We start from the raw sequence: 17,483 nt of genomic DNA, 5'->3' as shown, positions 1-17,483 counted from the left end.
TAAGGGAGTTCATCTGTTGCGAAAAGGAAAGTGGAAAAAAAGAGAAAAGCCAATAGAATCAACCCTGCTACCATTGGTTGGTAGTCTAATGTCTAGCAATGTTTAATTAACCGCAATTGTCCTGTCTTAGTACAGCTAGACAGAGTAACAGAAGTGCAAAACATGGGTGAATTGGTGCTAACCAATTGGGTATAGGCATGTGATGCCTGCAGAGCTAGGAAAGCCAAGTGCGACGAAGGAAGGCCAAGCTGTGGATTCTGTAAAGAATCACAAATTCCCTGTGTTTACAGAGAAGTACCCCCACCAAAGTGAGTTTCAAAGATTAGAGATTCTTTCTGTTTCTTTTGGCTAACATGTTTCTTTTGGTATTAAAGACAGGATCGAACATTGCTCCAAATCCTGGACCGATTAGGGAGAGTTGAAGGTCTTCTTGATGCAATCAATTCCTCAGGGCGATCATTTGAAGCACCAAAGACCACAGATGCAACCCCTGTAACAACTAGCACGCAGAAAGATGTTTCGACTGCTACAAGTCCCCCAGGACCAACTATGCATCACTCGCCCCCATTCTACCGCCCTTCCCCAGGGCCTTCTCAGCTCGCATCTAGTAGTAAGTCTTATAGTCATCCGCAACAACAAACAATCGGCACACCTGCCGAGGTGTTGCTAGAGGAGGATGAGCAATTGGCAATACCGTATCAACACACCACAGCGGCACATAAGTTGATGTGGTGGCCCAGCATCAGAAAGCTTATTGACGATGAATTTCTGAAGAACGAAGCATACGTTATGGATGAAGAAGAAAAACGGGGGCCTCTGCGAGTTCACGGAAGGGGAGAGGGTATAGATACCCCCGAATCATGGCTTGAAGACATGGACGAGGGAATCGCAGACTCTGGATACGTATGGGATAGCGGGATTGGCGTTGAAGAGGTTATGGACAATAACTGGGGCAGTAGTGAAGATACGCCCATGGAAGATATGGTAGATGGAAATGGATATCAACAGTCTCGGAGGCAATCAGGCACTGAAGGAAGTGGTTTGACTACCGGAGGAGGGCTCAAAATGGATCACCAAACCGTATTAAGGCTTCTCAACAGCTATCTTTCCAACATTCATATTCTGCATCCTGTATTGGATAGGTCCACTATTACCAAAATGACTTTTATGTTTGCAGACCGTGTATCATCTACTCCAAAAGTAGCTACGCCTACAACTCCATATTCTACAACACCCGGCGCATCAGTAGGGCTAGGCCTGGGAGTTAATGATGGTGGAGACGGCGGTATGCAATCGCCAGGTGTCAATAGGAGAGGTTCCTTAGCATCAGTGAAAAGAAAGCGTAGCATATCTTCCACAGGTATGGGGCCAATGCAAAGCCAATTAACCTCAATGAATTCGCAAGGCTCGGCTTCTGGACGCAGTCCGTCACAAAGAATTCCGAAAACGATCCATTCAGCATTGGTGCTCTTAGTTTTGGCTCTGGGGGCGGTTTGTCTGCATAAACGCCCTGTTCCTGGTCCGCTTCAACCAACGTCCGGCTCACCACCGATTCGTAATAGCACGCCATCATATAAGACTTCTACCCCTCCATTCTCTGCCTCTACTCCTCCATATCACCACAGTTACCCACAACAATCATCTAAACGACCAAAGGGCCGAGAACTAAGAAACATTGATGTTATTCCTGGTTTAGCTTACTTTGGAAAGGCGGTAGAAATAATGGGAACTCTAATGGGAGGGAACGAACTTGAAAACGTTCAGGTTTGCCTTTTGGCTGGGTTGTATTGGGGCCAGCTGGGGAGGGTGCTTGACAGTTGGAAATGGATCAGTTACGCCTGCATGGGATGCCAGATCCTGGTCAGAATGTAAGTCGGTTTAACTTGCCTAAGTTCTAGCCCTTGACCTATGATAATAACAGTATGATAGGAGATTGGAAAGCGAAAAGGATAGCTTGCGTAAAGACCTAATTTTGCGTGCGTTCTGGAGTTGCTTGCAGCTAGAAAGGTTTATATCCCATAACTCAAGCAAATATAATCTTCAAACTAACATTTGTTTTTATTTCTCAGTGATGTGCTTGCAGAACTTGATCTTCCTCCAAGCGGAATAACAAGGCTGGAAGATTCAATGGCTTTACCAAGTTCTATCGCCTTACATCCGGCATATGACTCAGAGACAAGGGAAGATGACCCGCTCATGTGGATGTATTACTTGGCTCAGATTGCCTTGCGGAAATTGCTCAACAGGGCGCATACAACGCTGTACACCAAAGGTGTGTTTTGATCCACCGGATATATGAGTCTTGGCAGGCAATGGATATGAACGCAAACTAATATTTTACCTGACAGAGTCTAAAGATCGTTTTGATTCTCCCCGATCTCTAGCAATCGCTAGGGAATTAGATTTTCAACTTGAGCAGTGGAAACTACATCTCCCGGAGCCACTCCGGTGGGATGAAAGCGACCCCCCAGCAAGTGATATAAACGCGGCGAGGTTACGTGCCAAGTATTGGGGTGCGCGGTACATAATTCATCGACCATTTGTATATTCTGTAATCCACGGGAGCGGCGGTACCGGCGGTAGTACGTTCTCTTCGATGTCCCCTGCGAGCGAAATGTCCCAACAAGGTTCCCCCTCGGCGACCACGCCAAATCATATTTCAAGTATAAGACGACCAAGTGCCACGGGAGAAGATACGCCCGTTTCATTAGAGAAGAGTTGCAGGAAATGCCTGGACTCTGCAGTCCAAAGTACCACATCATTTCATGCGTTCGATCCCGAGGAGAACAGACCTATTATAACCAATGTGTTCGGCACAGCTCATGCGTAAGCAATAATTCCATCTTTATTTAGACCTACATTTAAGGCATATATTCGTTCATCTACTAACGTTATAACTATAGACAATTCGGCAATCTTCTTGTTCTCCAAGCCGCATATCAGTCGTCTACACTGAAACACATGATTGACCCTCACGTTCTCAGTGATTTGCTCACAAAAACAAAACGTTGGTTACGGACATTGGCGCCCATTTCTTCAGCATTACGAAAAGACGCTCAAATCCTTGAAAACTCGGCATTGAAGGTAGAATATCAGTTGCAGGGACGGTCCAACAATTACTGAATCGAGTCTTAAGTGCTGCGGTACAGGCGGTACCCCGTCCCGGAGACAGCACCCCTCCTGGGTTGGATTTATAGGTCATTTATGTTTATACCATCATTCCGGGTTTCTATATTATTTTCACCTTGTTTATTCCATTTGTTTTGGGGGAACGGTCACCGCGATCGGCCATTTTGTTTTTTGGTGCGTCTTTTCATATCTTGTGTTGTACGAGTCAGGCGGTTCATATTGAACATTTTTGTCACAAAGGGGGGTCCGGCGTTGATGGTTTCATTTAAGCACTGGCATTCGATACCCTGTTCATTGAAATTCATTTCTACCGAAGCGCGCTATCATCAAGATCTCACTCATTGGCTGAAAAGTCGTTCGCAGACCCAAAAATATATTGTCCGAAAAAAGAAAGAAAATGGGGGAAAAAAACAAAAATGCCAATGCCAATGCCAACCGATAGATAGCCCTCCCCGAGGAGTGATACATTTATAGGGAAAGAAAAAGGAAAAAGAAATAAATCCAGAAATAGTCGACATCAAAAACCTCCGTTTAACCCGCAGATATATCAGTTTATCCACTGCATGGTTCCTTCTACCCTAAACTTCGCAGAACCCCTTATATCCTGGGAGCTTGCAGCTGCATACACCTCAAACTCTGCATCCTTATCAACAGTCCACGAACGCATCTTCTCGTCCCAGTATCCTAAAGCGTACTTGTCGAGGACATAGCTCGCCGTTTTTGTCTCCCCCGTTCGTAGGTCAACCTTAGCAAAGCCCTTCAACTCTTTGATAGGTCGAATAAGTCCAGTCTTCGAGGTTTGAGAGACATAAAACTGGACAGATTCCTTCCCGGAAACCTTTCCGGTGTTTGTGATATCCACCGATACGGTGAGCGTGTCTCTAAGGACATCGCCGGAAAGACGGGTGTTCTTGTACTCAAAGGTTGTGTACGAAAGACCGAATCCGAAGGGGAACAGAGGCTGGACCTTAGCTCTCTCGTAATGGCGGTATCCTAACCAAATACCCTCACCATATATAACCTTTTCATTTTCCCCCGGGAAGTTGTGGAAAGTAGGTGTGTCTTCAAGCCGGCGAGGGAATGTAACAGGGAGCTTTCCGCATGGCGAAATGTGACCAACCAATACATCATAGAGGGAGTTTCCGAGCTCCTGACCTTGGTACCATGCTTGAAGCACAGTAGAGGCCTCATTGATCCAGGGCATAGTGATTGGAGATCCAGACTGGTTGACAATGATCGTATTAGGATTAACTTCGAGGATCTTGGCAATAAGATCGTTTTGGGGGCCGGGCAAATCCATAGATTTCATATCGTAAGCCTCGCTCTCCCATTCGATGTTTTTCCCTCCAACATATACAACAATATCCGATTCGCGGGCTAGCTGGATGGCCTCTCCCATCAAGTCCTCCTTGACTTCTTCCATGAAACCGACCCGTGAACCGTCCATCACCTCATCCCTATAAAGTTCATCGGTGTAGTGAACTGGAATTGGATCTAGCTCACGTGAAACCCCTTCGACAGTGACATTATATGTCCTACCAGCAACCATGTCGAGTTCACAGCGCTTTTCCGGAGAGGCATAGGCCATAAACATCTCAGACCTTTCCGACTCCTTTGTACGATCCCAGATGTTGATGAGTTCTTTCCCGTCAACCAAGAGACGCCCAGGGCCGCATGTGCCCATGCTGAATACATGTCGTCCTGATGTTTTAGGTGTCAGAAGCCCGACTGCGCGGTAAGAATATCTCTTTCCCGGCACAAATGACTTTGGTAGATTGTCATAGCACGAGAGCAATGTGCTCTTCCGGTGTGCGGCATGGACTGGTAGTCCTCGGTGGAGCATGTTGTCAAAGTATTCCATGTGCATGCCATGTTCGCCATTCTTTGGTGAAACACAAGTCTCTGGGAACAATGGAATCCATTTGTGTGCAAGACAGCCTTTAGCGTATTTGACCTTCAAGTTGGGATATTTAGCGGAGGCGTTTTTGACAAATGAGTCCAAAGGCGTTTGACGATAGTGGGGGTTTAATGAAGCGGATCTGTGATCTTTTAGTTAGCAATTTCATTGACGAAACAGTTGCACGAGATATTTCATTGAAGTGCAAAAAGGTGACCTTCCAGAGTTGGAAGGGGCAAAAAGCAAATATTGACTCACCCTCCACCGGCAGCCACTGACTCCTTAGCATTTGGGCCGATAAATGCGATTTGTTTTGTCGTTCCTAATGAAAGCGGCAATAATTTTTTCTCGTTTTTGAGAAGAACGATTCCCTCAGATGCAGCTCTTCGGAGAAACTTTTGATGTTCTGGTCGGTTGATCGCTTCTTCTTGCTCCTCGACCCAGTCTGGGTTCTTATATTTTCCGGTCTTGTAGATCTGAATAGATTTAAGCTTAGTTAGTATAGGTAGATCACCAATAAGATCAATGCGCAGGGGTAATAATGATGATAATAATAGTAAGGAAATTTTAATTACCAATTCCAAGATCCTCCGTACGTTGATATCCAAAGTCGACTCCTTCATATAGCCTTTCTTAACTGCATCGACTAGGTTCTTTCCCCTCTTCCGGGCAGGGCCCGGCATTTCCAAGTCTAGGCCTGCCTCGACACTTGGGACGATACTGTTCATACCAAACCAATCACTCATAACCACACCATCAAAACCCCACTCCTCTCGTAGAATTCCAGTCAATAAAGCCCTGTTGTTGCTGGCATATACGCCGTTGATCTTTGAGTAACTCGCCATTACACACATTGGTTTTGAATCGCGGAGCGCAATCTGGAAAGGTACCAGATGAAGTTCTCGGAGGCATCGATCAGTCATAATTTGGTTTACAACGAACCGTTTGGTCTCCTGGTCGTTGGCAGCAAAGTGCTTGATTGTTGTTGCAATGCCATGGGATTGGACGGCATTGATGTAGGCAGCAGCGAGCTTTCCTCCAAGGAACGGGTCATCCCCGGAGAAGGATTCGAAATTTCGACCGCCGAGCGGCGAACGATGTAAGCAAACTTAATGGTGAGTTGGTTTAACTTGAATACTTCAAAAGACAAGTGTCTAACAAAGGTGCTATATCTTACCAGTAGGTGCTAGTAGGATATCTGACTTCTTGTCCCGAACCTCAGTAGCAAGAAGCTCGCCAATACCGGCGATGATATCGACATCCCAAGTAGCGGCAAGGGATACTGCGCTTGGTGTTAATGCCGCAGTAGTTCCATCGACCATAGTACCTCCCCGGGCACCGACAGGGCCATCCGTAGTCTGAAATGAATAATATTAGCGTTGTAAGAATTGACTATAAGGGTTCCTGGTGTGAAGCTAACCTTCAACTGGGGAATTCCTAGGCGGGGAACAGGGTATGTCCTCCACAGGTCCACGCCTGAAAGCAAGAGAGATTTTTCTTCAATGGTAAGCTTTGAGAGCTTTTCATCAACCCAAGTTTTCATATCTATTGGGAGATGCATTTTGCTTTCGGTTCTGATTGTTGATAACAGATTTAAATTTCTTGCTGATTGATGTATGTATAGGGCTTCTTCAAGAATGGTGCTGATGAGTATCTTGAGGCTGCCTGTTTGAATTGACGGGGACTCACGGACAAGATATATGTACCCCGTGGAGCTCAAGGATAATGGTGGTGGTGGTGTCTAGAAAACTCACTACAACCTAACAGCTCTAGTAGGGGTAAGCGTAGTTTGTGTTTGAACATAGTAACACGTTGTCACCTATTACGGTGATCAAGAATTTGTAAATGTCACTCTAGTTTTTTCCTTCGAAAAGCGTGTGAAAGATTTGGATGAGGAGGGTTCTGCGTTAGCCCCAGGGCCGGAAGTCTATCCGTTCACGCGAAGATGTATGTACTGTATGGATGGTGGGGTTTTGGATCTAGCCCTTATGCAACCAATAGATATAGATCCCTGAAGGTACATCCGTGTGGGGGTATAACCTTCTTGGGAGCCATGTATTGGACATAGACTGACAAGGGGATTTATGTGTTCAATGCACTGATCACGTTCACTTGATATGTATCAATAAGACTTCCTCACAAAACCATTTGACAGTGTAATTATTTTCGTTATTACTCTTCTTTCAAGATTTCAAGGCGTAGTAGGTACATACGTACGATGTAGAGTTTTTGTGAAACCGTCCCAAGTTCTTGGGACAGGCTACTGGCTATGGCTGTATATAAAAATTTTCCTTAAGGTAGACATGTAGATAGATGCAGAAGATGGAGGTTATTATACTCGGATTGGCTCTTATGAAGTACCTATAGCACCTAGTATTGCCATTGCTGTGCCTCAACCCATCCCGAGGCCATTATGCAAGAGAGAGCGTAGGACCTGGTCACCGAAGGAGAAATAGGGGACAGCGTACCTAACTGGACTGGCCCAGTTGCAGACTTTGGAAGGCCAACGGGTCTAGTTTTCTCTAATTCGGCCGATGGATCCAATCAAGCACAGTGACTAGGTACCTAGAGTACAACGGATAGGTAACCCTGTGTCCCGTATCTGCGGCTACTGCAGACCCCACACTTCTGTGATTTTCTAGTAGAATAGAGCAGTTTTCGATGCATTCGAGCCGTTTCAAATTCAGTCGGCATGATTCTAAACATGGTTTTGAATTCTAAGAAAGTAAACTCTTCAGTGTAGACCTGACGTATGCTCATACTCAATAGAGTTGATCACTTCAGCATCTAAGTAGAGAAGGCACATATAGGTACATACTCTCGGGCACTTCTTACTCTCGGCTGCGAAACTTAATTGCATAAATGTAGGTACATGGCTGTTAACCTGTTCTAGATGTCCCAACTACATGTATGCCAATCAATTCAGTTATAGTTCTGAGCGGGCCAATCAACATTCATAAAGCCATGGTTACAAACAATAGCTTTTCAAGTTGTAGAATTTGCCGCTCAGGACAGAATATGATAGGCAATGTGTATGTAGCGCTTTGCTTCCGAGTTATCCTCTCAAACAGAGCATGTATACGTACTGTATGCAGATTACTATTTGAAAGGTATAGATACTTGTACAAACCACAGTGCATCGCATTTGGGACGTCAATTGTTGCAATTTTTGTTGATCGTAGTATTGGAAAAGAGTAGTTATAACCCTAACCCCACCAACCTTGAAAGAAATGATATCATATTATTGAGGGAAAACCAAAGGGCTTATTAGCGCATGAAGATGTCCGAACGCAGAAAGAGTTGTTGAAGTTCTCGAGTGGGGAGTGTTTCCGATCCGGCAATGTTAAGAATAGTTTGCGAACTTATAGGGCCTGTACACACATCTGCAAGGCGGTGGAACCAAGGACCGAAATTCCTACGATCCTAGCATATCCTAGCAAATCCGCATGTCAGCTGATATTTCTTTGAGGAACCGGAGCTGAATACGTTGAGTTTCTTTTTTGTCGTGAAATGGTCTTCACCAGAGATGCCTGTCACCTCTGGAGCAATAATCCAAAGTCATAATCCGCTAGGTTTCACGCGGGTGTATAGAGCATTGTTAGTGAATAAATCTTGGAGTGCCTAAATCTGACGTCTGATAATCCAGAGACTTCAATTTAGCATAAAAAGTGTCGCCCATCCTATTCTCGATCATCGAACTAGTTAGGTACTATCGGTGCCGGTAGCAACAGCCGCAGGTTTGTCTACCCGGATTGAACAAGCAATTAATCAATCCCTGGTGCTGGACCCACTATGTTTTGTTTTGAGGGGGATAGTTATACCCCGTCATAAGCTACCTGAACATCCAAAGGATAAGCTGTTGATCTTTAAAGTACTGCCGGTAGCATGCGGGGGTTCCGGTTTCCATCTTGGGGTTCGGACTTCCTGCCTGTTAACTGTTGCTGCTGCCATGGGCATTATGACATGCATCAAAATGACACCTTTGAATGTAGGTACTCTGGAATGTCGACCAGTACCGTGACTGCAAATGGTGTTCATCACCCACTCTCACTACTCTGAATCAAGGGTCAAAAGCCTTGCATCTGGCTGCTTCTGCTAAACTGGTTTCTACCGAGTGTAACATCGAGATAAACGTCATATTCCTTGTTCAATTTTTGCACCACTCGGCATATATCAATCCTCGCGGATTCGGGGAGTAGTGCGCCGTGTTCAAAGCAATAGCATCAAAATCATCAAGGCCTGTAGTGGGCTCCACTTCATAGAATAGGATAAGACAGAATAGTGTATAATGGAGTATAATATAATAAAGTCAATCAAAGATGGGGCGGAAATGTGGGGGTATTGTTGTCCAATCAACGTGCCTTCTAGAGTATTTTGCTTGTGTCATTGTAAAAGTTTGTTTACCTGACAGCATACCACTTATAGGGTTAGGGTAGTTCCTGGGGCGGACCGAGAAGGTTTTACTAACTGCATCCGAGTGCTTATTGTAACAACCATGCGGTACGTACTCTACATGTATGAAATATCACGCTAATCGCGATAATCTATACTCTATTCTTGCCTCATCTTATGCGTGCTAGGCAATACTGAGGACTGGGTCTCGTCTAGCTAGCTCAATTGATTTGCGCTCCAAACAGTTCACACATAACATAGAGCTCTAGGTATCTGAGAAGATCTAACTAGGTAGCTGCAAGGAAATTCTAACGGAATTCCCCGCCCATCGCGCTCCATAGTAGCTATGTATATAATGCACCTGCGTTGTAGGTTTGGGACTGAGTCAAAGTTGAGCGCCTACATCAAGTCCCTATTCTTGATATAGTCGGTGTGTCGTTCAGTACCAAAGTTTTCAACTATTGTAGTGAGACTTCTCGGATGTTCACCTCAAATCCGCATCAATAGGAAATAGGCACATAGCATAACATTGATAAGAAACCAAATTATACGCTAGAAGTTGATGAGTGGCGTTTAAGCAATCGAAATACCAAGGAAGACATTCATCACGGAAAAACTGAGTGTTAAATGGTCACCTCAGGAACACACGGGCCATGTATAATGTAGGTACATGCACATGTAGGCAAGAAAATTTCTTTCGAGTAACGGGTGATCGAATTATCATGCATCATCGACATTGCATACAGGTCATGTGTGATGCACCGCATTTCGACCGCCATTGCAATAAGCAATGCCCGGGATCTCATCGCTCCCCGGGACTTATTTTCAGTTAATGAAGAATTGCTATATAAACATTCGTTTCGTTCAAATCGAAAGCCCATCATGTTATTGAATACAACTCTGAGGATCGGGTTAGAATCATGAGTAACCCCCCACTCCAGTTCACGGCAGTTAAGGCAGACATTCCAAAAAGCAATAATAGGCCGGTCAAAAAAAAAAAAAAGAAGAGGAAAACCCCGAGTCCCTGTAACTGGCTCATGCACAACGGAGAAATCACGAGGAATCATTGGCTTGGTCCGGAAGCTGGCGAGCTAGCTTGGCCACAACGACGTGTGCCAATTACACTCGACCAAAGCTCTGAGGAGTAAATTTATACTGTAGTACTAGTTATCAATATCAAACCTTTTATTGACTGAGTGTTAGGCGGCCATTAAACAATTAAGAATCAACCACCTAGCCGTTGAACTGGATAGAAAATTACCAAGCTGAAGAATCTAAGACGCAGTTTGTGATCGGATTTCACTGCCAAACTGGTCAGCAAGCGAGCCTGAGGTTTCGCACGGGGAAGTTTGAAGGATCCGAAGCTCAATCGTTCTCTACAATGTTAGTTATTGAGAAAGGGATCAGGATTTCCACTCCCTTTTTGGATCTCTAACCAGTACATAATACTCAATTCCTATACCAATAGTAGGATACAGAAAGGGTGTGCACACAACAACTTAAGTATATTCGAATAATTCGGTTTCAAGTTATTACTGATTTCTGCAACAATGCCTCTGATAATACATTCTACATATAGTTTTCATCAACAGATCTGGAGCGAACATAGCAAAATATCCTCAGAACATGGGCTAATTAGATCAGCGAGTGATCCATTGTGACACCTTATAATGCACATACATCCTAGCAAAGTCTAGCTATAGCAAACTACTCGTAGTTTTTTGGCGTTTCCGGACGCAACTGCTATTGCATACACAGAAAAAGCTCGCCAAGGCTATCTTTTGTATGGCATGCAATAGCAGTTTCGTCCGGAAACGCCAAAAAACTACGAGTAGATGATCATGAAACAACAATTACTTTTTTCATTAACACGATCTAGAACCAACCCCAGCCAAAACCATCTATGTTTGTAAGTACATCTGCCGGATGGACGCCTCATTTCCTATCACATCTCACCATCAAATATATCACCCCATTCACCGGGGAGTTGGGATACAAAAACCCGAGCCTAGTATCCAATGCAAATGTCTAGATTATCTCCAGCCAATCCTAATTATTAACGCTACAGACTAGGAACGTCCTTGAAAAAGCCGCAACCCGACAGCTCAGCTAGGTATAGCTATGTAGTGAGTAGAATTAAACCCCCATAACATAAAGAAACTCGAATAGTAATTAATGTTTTGGGTAATACCTGCCGCAAAACTACATTGCTGTAGCTCAAGTACACATCAGATCGAGAAGTATGTATTTAGATATGATGATTGGCCCTAGCTTGAAGAACCGGATATCATTTTATATAGGATTAAATTTTAACGGGGAGAATTTGTGTCGATGCTTAATTTGTAGCTTACTTATCACTGAAGTGCAAATAAACACTAACCCAGATCCCTGTCAATAGTGGTGCTGGCCCTCACTGAATGTCTGATAGGCGCTTCACATGGCCATAGCGCTTGTTTAGTACTACCTAGTTAGCGAAAGTTAATTTGTTGTCACCACTCTCCTCGTATGCATCTAGATGTCATGTCAGCTAACCAATTACGCCTCACCCTGATTCTGTCCAGTGATAATTGTTTTGAGAATCTCGATAACGTCTCGGATCTCGATAGCGATTGTACAAAGTAATAAACGTGCTAACTAGGGTTGAGAGCGATTATATACACGGGTCCAGTTATCTACCTACCAGGTGGTTTCACCATGTCAAAAGTTTATGCAAATGCTTAAGGTAAGCATGAGGAACCTATATCGAAGACACGTGCCTTGACAGCAGAGTTTCGTTAATTCGCAGATGAGGACAAATCAGAAGGCATCATCAATAATAGTGTTCTCGGACTCGTTTTCATCCCCCGATTACTGCTGTGCTGAACCCGGCAAGGTTTTCCACTCTCACGACCTCCTAAATTTGCTTTCTACATACCCAGCGCGTCATTAATCTTTCTTAAGATAATGGCCGCAGGCAGCCGCACGTACCCGTTTATTAACGAGATTTTTGCGATTTTTTAGACAGCTATCATCCTCCAAAAACCGGGTTCGAGCTCACCTCGTATACGTACCTTAGCTGGTTGACGGTTGCTCGTTACTAGTCGATTGATTGGTTATCCACGATATCAGAAAGTCCAAAAGATTATATATGTTGCATACAGATACTCTATTTCCCGGCTATATCTGCAGCTTGCAGGCCTCGATCTAGCCCAAGTTTCAAAACTTGATAAGAGGCTTGCCCCACCTCCCCCGTTCCCCACCAACTGAATTAGGTAAGTATCATGTGCCTATAATCATGATGCACGGTCTAAAAAGTGGTTTTTTGGAACGAGGAGTAATCGATTGGTCGAAATGAGAATGATAGCAGGGATTACTAGACTAGTACTCTATGTACTTCGGATGTAGGGGTAAGAGTGTCCCTAGAGAACTGTTACAGATGCTGTCCCCACAGTCTAGATTTACTCCACTCTAGGAGTACATACCGACGGCATGTATGCTAGAAGATAGTGAGTTGGACACACGAAAGGATTCAAAGGAGCAGCCTAGATTCCCTTCTTTCGCCGAACATTGGATAGGCTAGCTAGTGTCGTGTGCATAGCTATATATGCAGCAATATGCGCAGTCCACCATCCGTTGGTACTTCCTCCAGAGAGGGAATCCTGATTTCGGAAATTATATGGTATGGAACGAATATTGGTTGAATGTCGCAGGATCAACTACTATCTAGATGTTCTTGTGAACCGGAATTGTTTGAGTCATCAGAGATCACTCACCAATCGGCATATTTGCCGCACCATCTTCGCCAAAATATCTGTTCTGGGTGACGTGAGTGTGCGTACATATTATAAGGCTGAAGATCTTAGGTACAAGGGCAGAAATTGCAGCCTTCCAGATTATCAAGTTTAATCTACAAAAGAAGGCCCGTGTCGAGAATTCGAATATTCCCCGGTCCATTTTTGAACTGGGCTTAGGTACGTAGTAGCTTGAGAGCTTCCACCCCCCACCAAAGATTGGGGTGGGTGCTTTGACATATCACTTGACAGGGAACGCTGGGATTAAATATTTCTCCGAAGAGGTATTGAAAAATTATAAATCGTTGGTTCATCTAATAAAATCTGACCATGTAAAAAACAAAAAGAAGGCCTTGTGGTATTGTACAGCTCACAGCACATATCTAAATCCGGGTGACTTGTCGCCCAGTCTAGCCATCTCCTGGACTGTCAGCCCATGATCATCACCAATTCGTTCCCGTTTGGCATTGATCCTCTTGTATCCAAAGAACAAGATGCCCACAGCAATCAAACCGGCCCCGATAAATCCAAGCTCCAACGCATGTCCCAGGGTGTACCTAGGCGCGTCATTGCTCCTATAAAAGTTTGACGCCATGGCGCCACCAAGGTTTCCAACTGCGATCTGAATCGCCATTCCGGCAGATCGTTTCAGGGAGCCAGACAAATTGTTTGATAGCCAAGTGATATTTCCGGGGCTGTCGGCGGTTAGTTTAAATTCTAACATTTGCTGGTGGAGAATGGGACTTACAATGCTGGGTAGATACCACAAGTGGCGATGAAAACACCCGCGTAGACCAGTCCTGGGACACTTGGTGGTGCGGAGATGGCGATGATAAACCCAATGGCTGTAAGACAAAGTCCCCCAAAGACGAAAGGCGATCTGATCCCTCTGTTGTCACTGACCCAAGCTGTGATGACGGAAAGAATCGACGCAGTGATGTAGATGGGACTACCAACAAGGTTAGCAAATCGAGTTCGTCTAGAATGTCAAAGTGAGAGGGTACAAACACAGTGAGTAGTTGAGCCTTGGAAGACGAATAGCCTAAGTTCTTGATGATGCTGGGAAGAAACAAGCTGATACCGTACAGAGGACAAACAATTCCCCAATAAACCTTGAATTACACACAGAATTAGTTCCTGAACACATGCGCACCTGATGGAGGAGCTCTTACAAAAATGTTCACCCAAATCTGCCAATCACTGAAGGCGTCCAGGACATACTTCCACTCAAACTCCTCTACTTCTGCAACAGCAGGCGCATTCTTCGTGTTTGAGCGGATATCCTCAACCATTGCTGTTTCAACCTTCTCGTCTGTGACGACAGCTGCTGATTCCCTCACATCAACGGAGCCTTGGTACCGTAGACGCCAAACAACGAACTTCCTCTCCTCCTCCGTCAAGAATGAAGCGGTTTCTGGGAAATCGTAAAGGAAGTAGAAGGCTGCGAATGCGACGACAACTGTGAGAAGCCCTTCGAGGATGAAGCTAGGAGTACAGTAAGTACGTGGACAATCCTCAATGATGGTTAGGTTTCAAATGCTTACATCCACCTCCAGCCCTCGAGACCTCCGACACCATCCATCTTTGCAATCCCGAATGCCAAAAGCCCCGAAAATGCACCAGCAACGCTGGCAGCACTGAAGAACAAAGCCTGTCTCCATTGTGCTTCATGTCGACAATACCACATAGTAATGTACTATGTCCATCTATCAGCACTCAGCCCAATTGGCCAAATTAGGGGAAATACATACATAAGCTACACCGGGAAACAACCCAGCTTCCGCAACGCCTAAGAAGAATCTAGCAATTAAAAGACCCTTATAGTTCTTGACAATGCCCATGAGCGTCATAACAAGACCCCAGGCCACCATGATGCAGGGCAACCAGACACTCGGCCTCAATTTCTTCAACACAAGATTCGACGGGACCTCGAAAAAGCAGTATGAGAAGAAGAAGATTGTCACTATTGTCAAGTCGTTTATTGGTTAGCCACTAGACCCTGAACAATAATAAAATCGTAAAGTTTACTAACAAGTCCAGTTGTACTCTGGCCCAGTCATTCCTAAGTCATCCACTAATCCCTCAATCCTCGCGTTACCTATATTGCCTCTGTCCAAAAAGGAGAGGAGATATAGCAATGCCAGCATAGGAATCAACCTCAGGTCCATCTTCCGCAGAATGGCCTTCTCGTCCAAATGGGCAAAGGAAGCCCGGGTAAGGTGCCCATCGTCAGGCAGCGCCGGACGAACTTGAGTGCTTCCCTTCTTAGAAAACATGATATGATATTTAAAAAGAAAGAGAAAGAGGCAAGATAGACAGAACAGTATTTAAATGCTACTGCCGCTGCTGCTTGTCTTCTGTGGAAAAAAACAGGGCAGTTGAGGAAGATATATATTTAACCAGCCAAGCTTTTTTCAAGGTAATACAATTCCATGTAGCTGTCTGTTAACTACCCAGCGATAAGGAGCTGGCCGCCGAGCTCTCTCTCACAAGGCCAAAAAATCTGGGGAAATAAGCGATTGCGGGGTTCGGCTTCTCCGACTTCTCAAGACCCACTCTACCTCTACTGTACAGGTTGTGCTTCGGTATCTTCCTACTAAACTAAAGTACGCCAGAAGTACCCCACATATCAGAGCTTGTTGGATATCTGGGGTAAAACAAGGATCATTTCCCGCGTGTTTTTTTGTCCCTACTACCCAGAAGGGAGGTGATAGCGCTGTTAGTAGTTATCTAGCGAAACAGGGAAAGATGTATTCTCGAGATCGACAGTCGTTAGATACGTAACCGTCATGCGGGTAGAACCCCGGGTTGTTGTGCACCACCGGCTGCTTCACCGAGGGGGGGTTGTGGTGCTTGACCGAGGTTCATGAACAAAATGCTTTATAAGCTCCATCGTTTTCTTAGAGATACTTTCTTTTCTTTTCGAAAAAACAGGCGTAACGATTCTCGGGCAAAAGGATAAAATACGCCATCGTGTTATGGCTTTCTTGGTTGGTCAGGAATGGGTTTAATTTTTGTTATCTTTGGCGGCTTGCAGAAAACCTAACCCTGGTCAAACATCCAGAACCAATGACGATGAGAACTTGAATTTTGAGTGTGCGTCAAAAAAAGGTTTACGACGTATCTATTTGAAATATGACATCGTGCTACAAAACGGGCCACAATTGTTCCGAATTTCTTGAGCTTCGTAATTGATAATTGTTCCCCGTCTTTGGGAACAAAACACACGTAGCTGATCACTTTGATACGTGATAGTGATAGTCTGGCTCAGGGCTCAGGGGGGTGGGGGGTTCAGTTACACTAAACTCGTTTCCTGTTAAGCTTAATCTTAAATTATAAATGTTAATCCCACTCCACTCCACGTCTCCCGGATTTGCCAGGAACATCAGCAAGCAAGGGAGAAGGTTTCATTACAAATTCAAATATCACATTCTGACTGGCTGGCTGTACGTAGAGGGCTCAGCTGGGCTGGATAAAATCAAGATGAGTTCCATCCACTTGTGAAGCTAGGCCTAAGTGAAGCTCGACCAGCTCATAGGGCCCAAGCTCACGCCTCCCCTCCACATCTGTTCCGCACCAGCGGGTCTTTGCTAGTACTGCGTTATCAAAAAAAAATCTTGTTTTATAGGGGCACTATTAATCCAAGAGTCCACTTGGGTATTGCTGAAACGCGGGAATATTTGTTTTCCGTCGAGCTTTCAAGAGTGACGGTATAGGTACATACGCTGGGTACTTAATGTCCCTCTCCTGCCTGTATAGCAGCTAGCTCGTTATTAGATCTCGCGGGTAATACGGGCCTCCTATATCCTACTAAAAAGCTGAATGTCCCATTGGCCAGAGATATCTTTGTTAGATCGAAGATGCCAACCTTCTCAATAGATCATTGGGCCAAATCGACCCTATCTCTAAGTAGTGCGGAGAAGTCCTACTAACCGCACCCAGTCAATGGAAGTCTCCGCTCCCATAAATGCCAAGCTCCTGGACAGACGGATATCCCACGATCATCCAGCGGTGCCAATCTCACAGGACAAGAATATGTGCATGCGCTCCCCACTCCACTTTTCACTTTTCCCCACTTGCGTACGTATGCCCCCACTACAAGTATTTCACCTCATCTATATAAAGTATGGGTTGTTTGTAGATTGGGGGCGAGTGATACGTTGTGACTCCAACCACCCTCCTTATGTTGCATGCACTAATGCATGGGACGTCTATCTCCTTACCAGCGTCCATTTCGCCGGTGAAGCCACCAACAGGCAGTTGGGGACGTATGGAGGTCCGAGCTTTTCTATACT

The 17,483-nt window shown here is 44.9% G+C and overlaps 3 protein-coding genes across 3 annotated transcripts; 1 reads left to right on the top strand and 2 right to left on the bottom strand.

Moving 5' to 3' along the window:
- Nucleotides 1-3,676: 3,676 nt before the first annotated feature.
- On the bottom strand, nt 3,677-6,587 carry LAJ45_03832 (uncharacterized protein; the record flags this gene model as incomplete). Its single annotated transcript, XM_046113415.1, has 5 exons — nt 3,677-5,168; nt 5,285-5,502; nt 5,602-6,134; nt 6,204-6,384; nt 6,447-6,587. 5 exons carry the CDS (start codon nt 6,585-6,587, stop codon nt 3,677-3,679), a joined length of 2,565 nt encoding a protein of 854 aa, XP_045973144.1.
- Nucleotides 6,588-13,558: 6,971 nt separating this feature from the next.
- LAJ45_03831 (uncharacterized protein) lies at nt 13,559-15,038 on the bottom strand (the record flags this gene model as incomplete). Its single annotated transcript, XM_046113414.1, has 6 exons — nt 13,559-13,883; nt 13,937-14,137; nt 14,197-14,300; nt 14,361-14,673; nt 14,733-14,884; nt 14,940-15,038. 6 exons carry the CDS (start codon nt 15,036-15,038, stop codon nt 13,559-13,561), a joined length of 1,194 nt encoding a protein of 397 aa, XP_045973143.1.
- A 19-nt stretch (nt 15,039-15,057) lies between these two features.
- LAJ45_03830 (uncharacterized protein) lies at nt 15,058-15,441 on the top strand (the record flags this gene model as incomplete). Its single annotated transcript, XM_046113413.1, has 2 exons — nt 15,058-15,172; nt 15,245-15,441. The coding sequence occupies 2 exons, from the start codon at nt 15,058-15,060 to the stop codon at nt 15,439-15,441; spliced, it is 312 nt and encodes a 103-aa protein (XP_045973142.1).
- Nucleotides 15,442-17,483: the final 2,042 nt, after the last annotated feature.

The sequence above is a fragment of the Morchella importuna genome (assembly GCF_003444635.1).
Source record: "Morchella importuna strain M04M26 chromosome Unknown Morimp01GS009, whole genome shotgun sequence".
In the NCBI taxonomy this organism is placed as follows: Eukaryota; Fungi; Ascomycota; class Pezizomycetes; order Pezizales; family Morchellaceae; genus Morchella; species Morchella importuna.
This window is presented reverse-complemented; position numbering and strand designations above follow the sequence as displayed.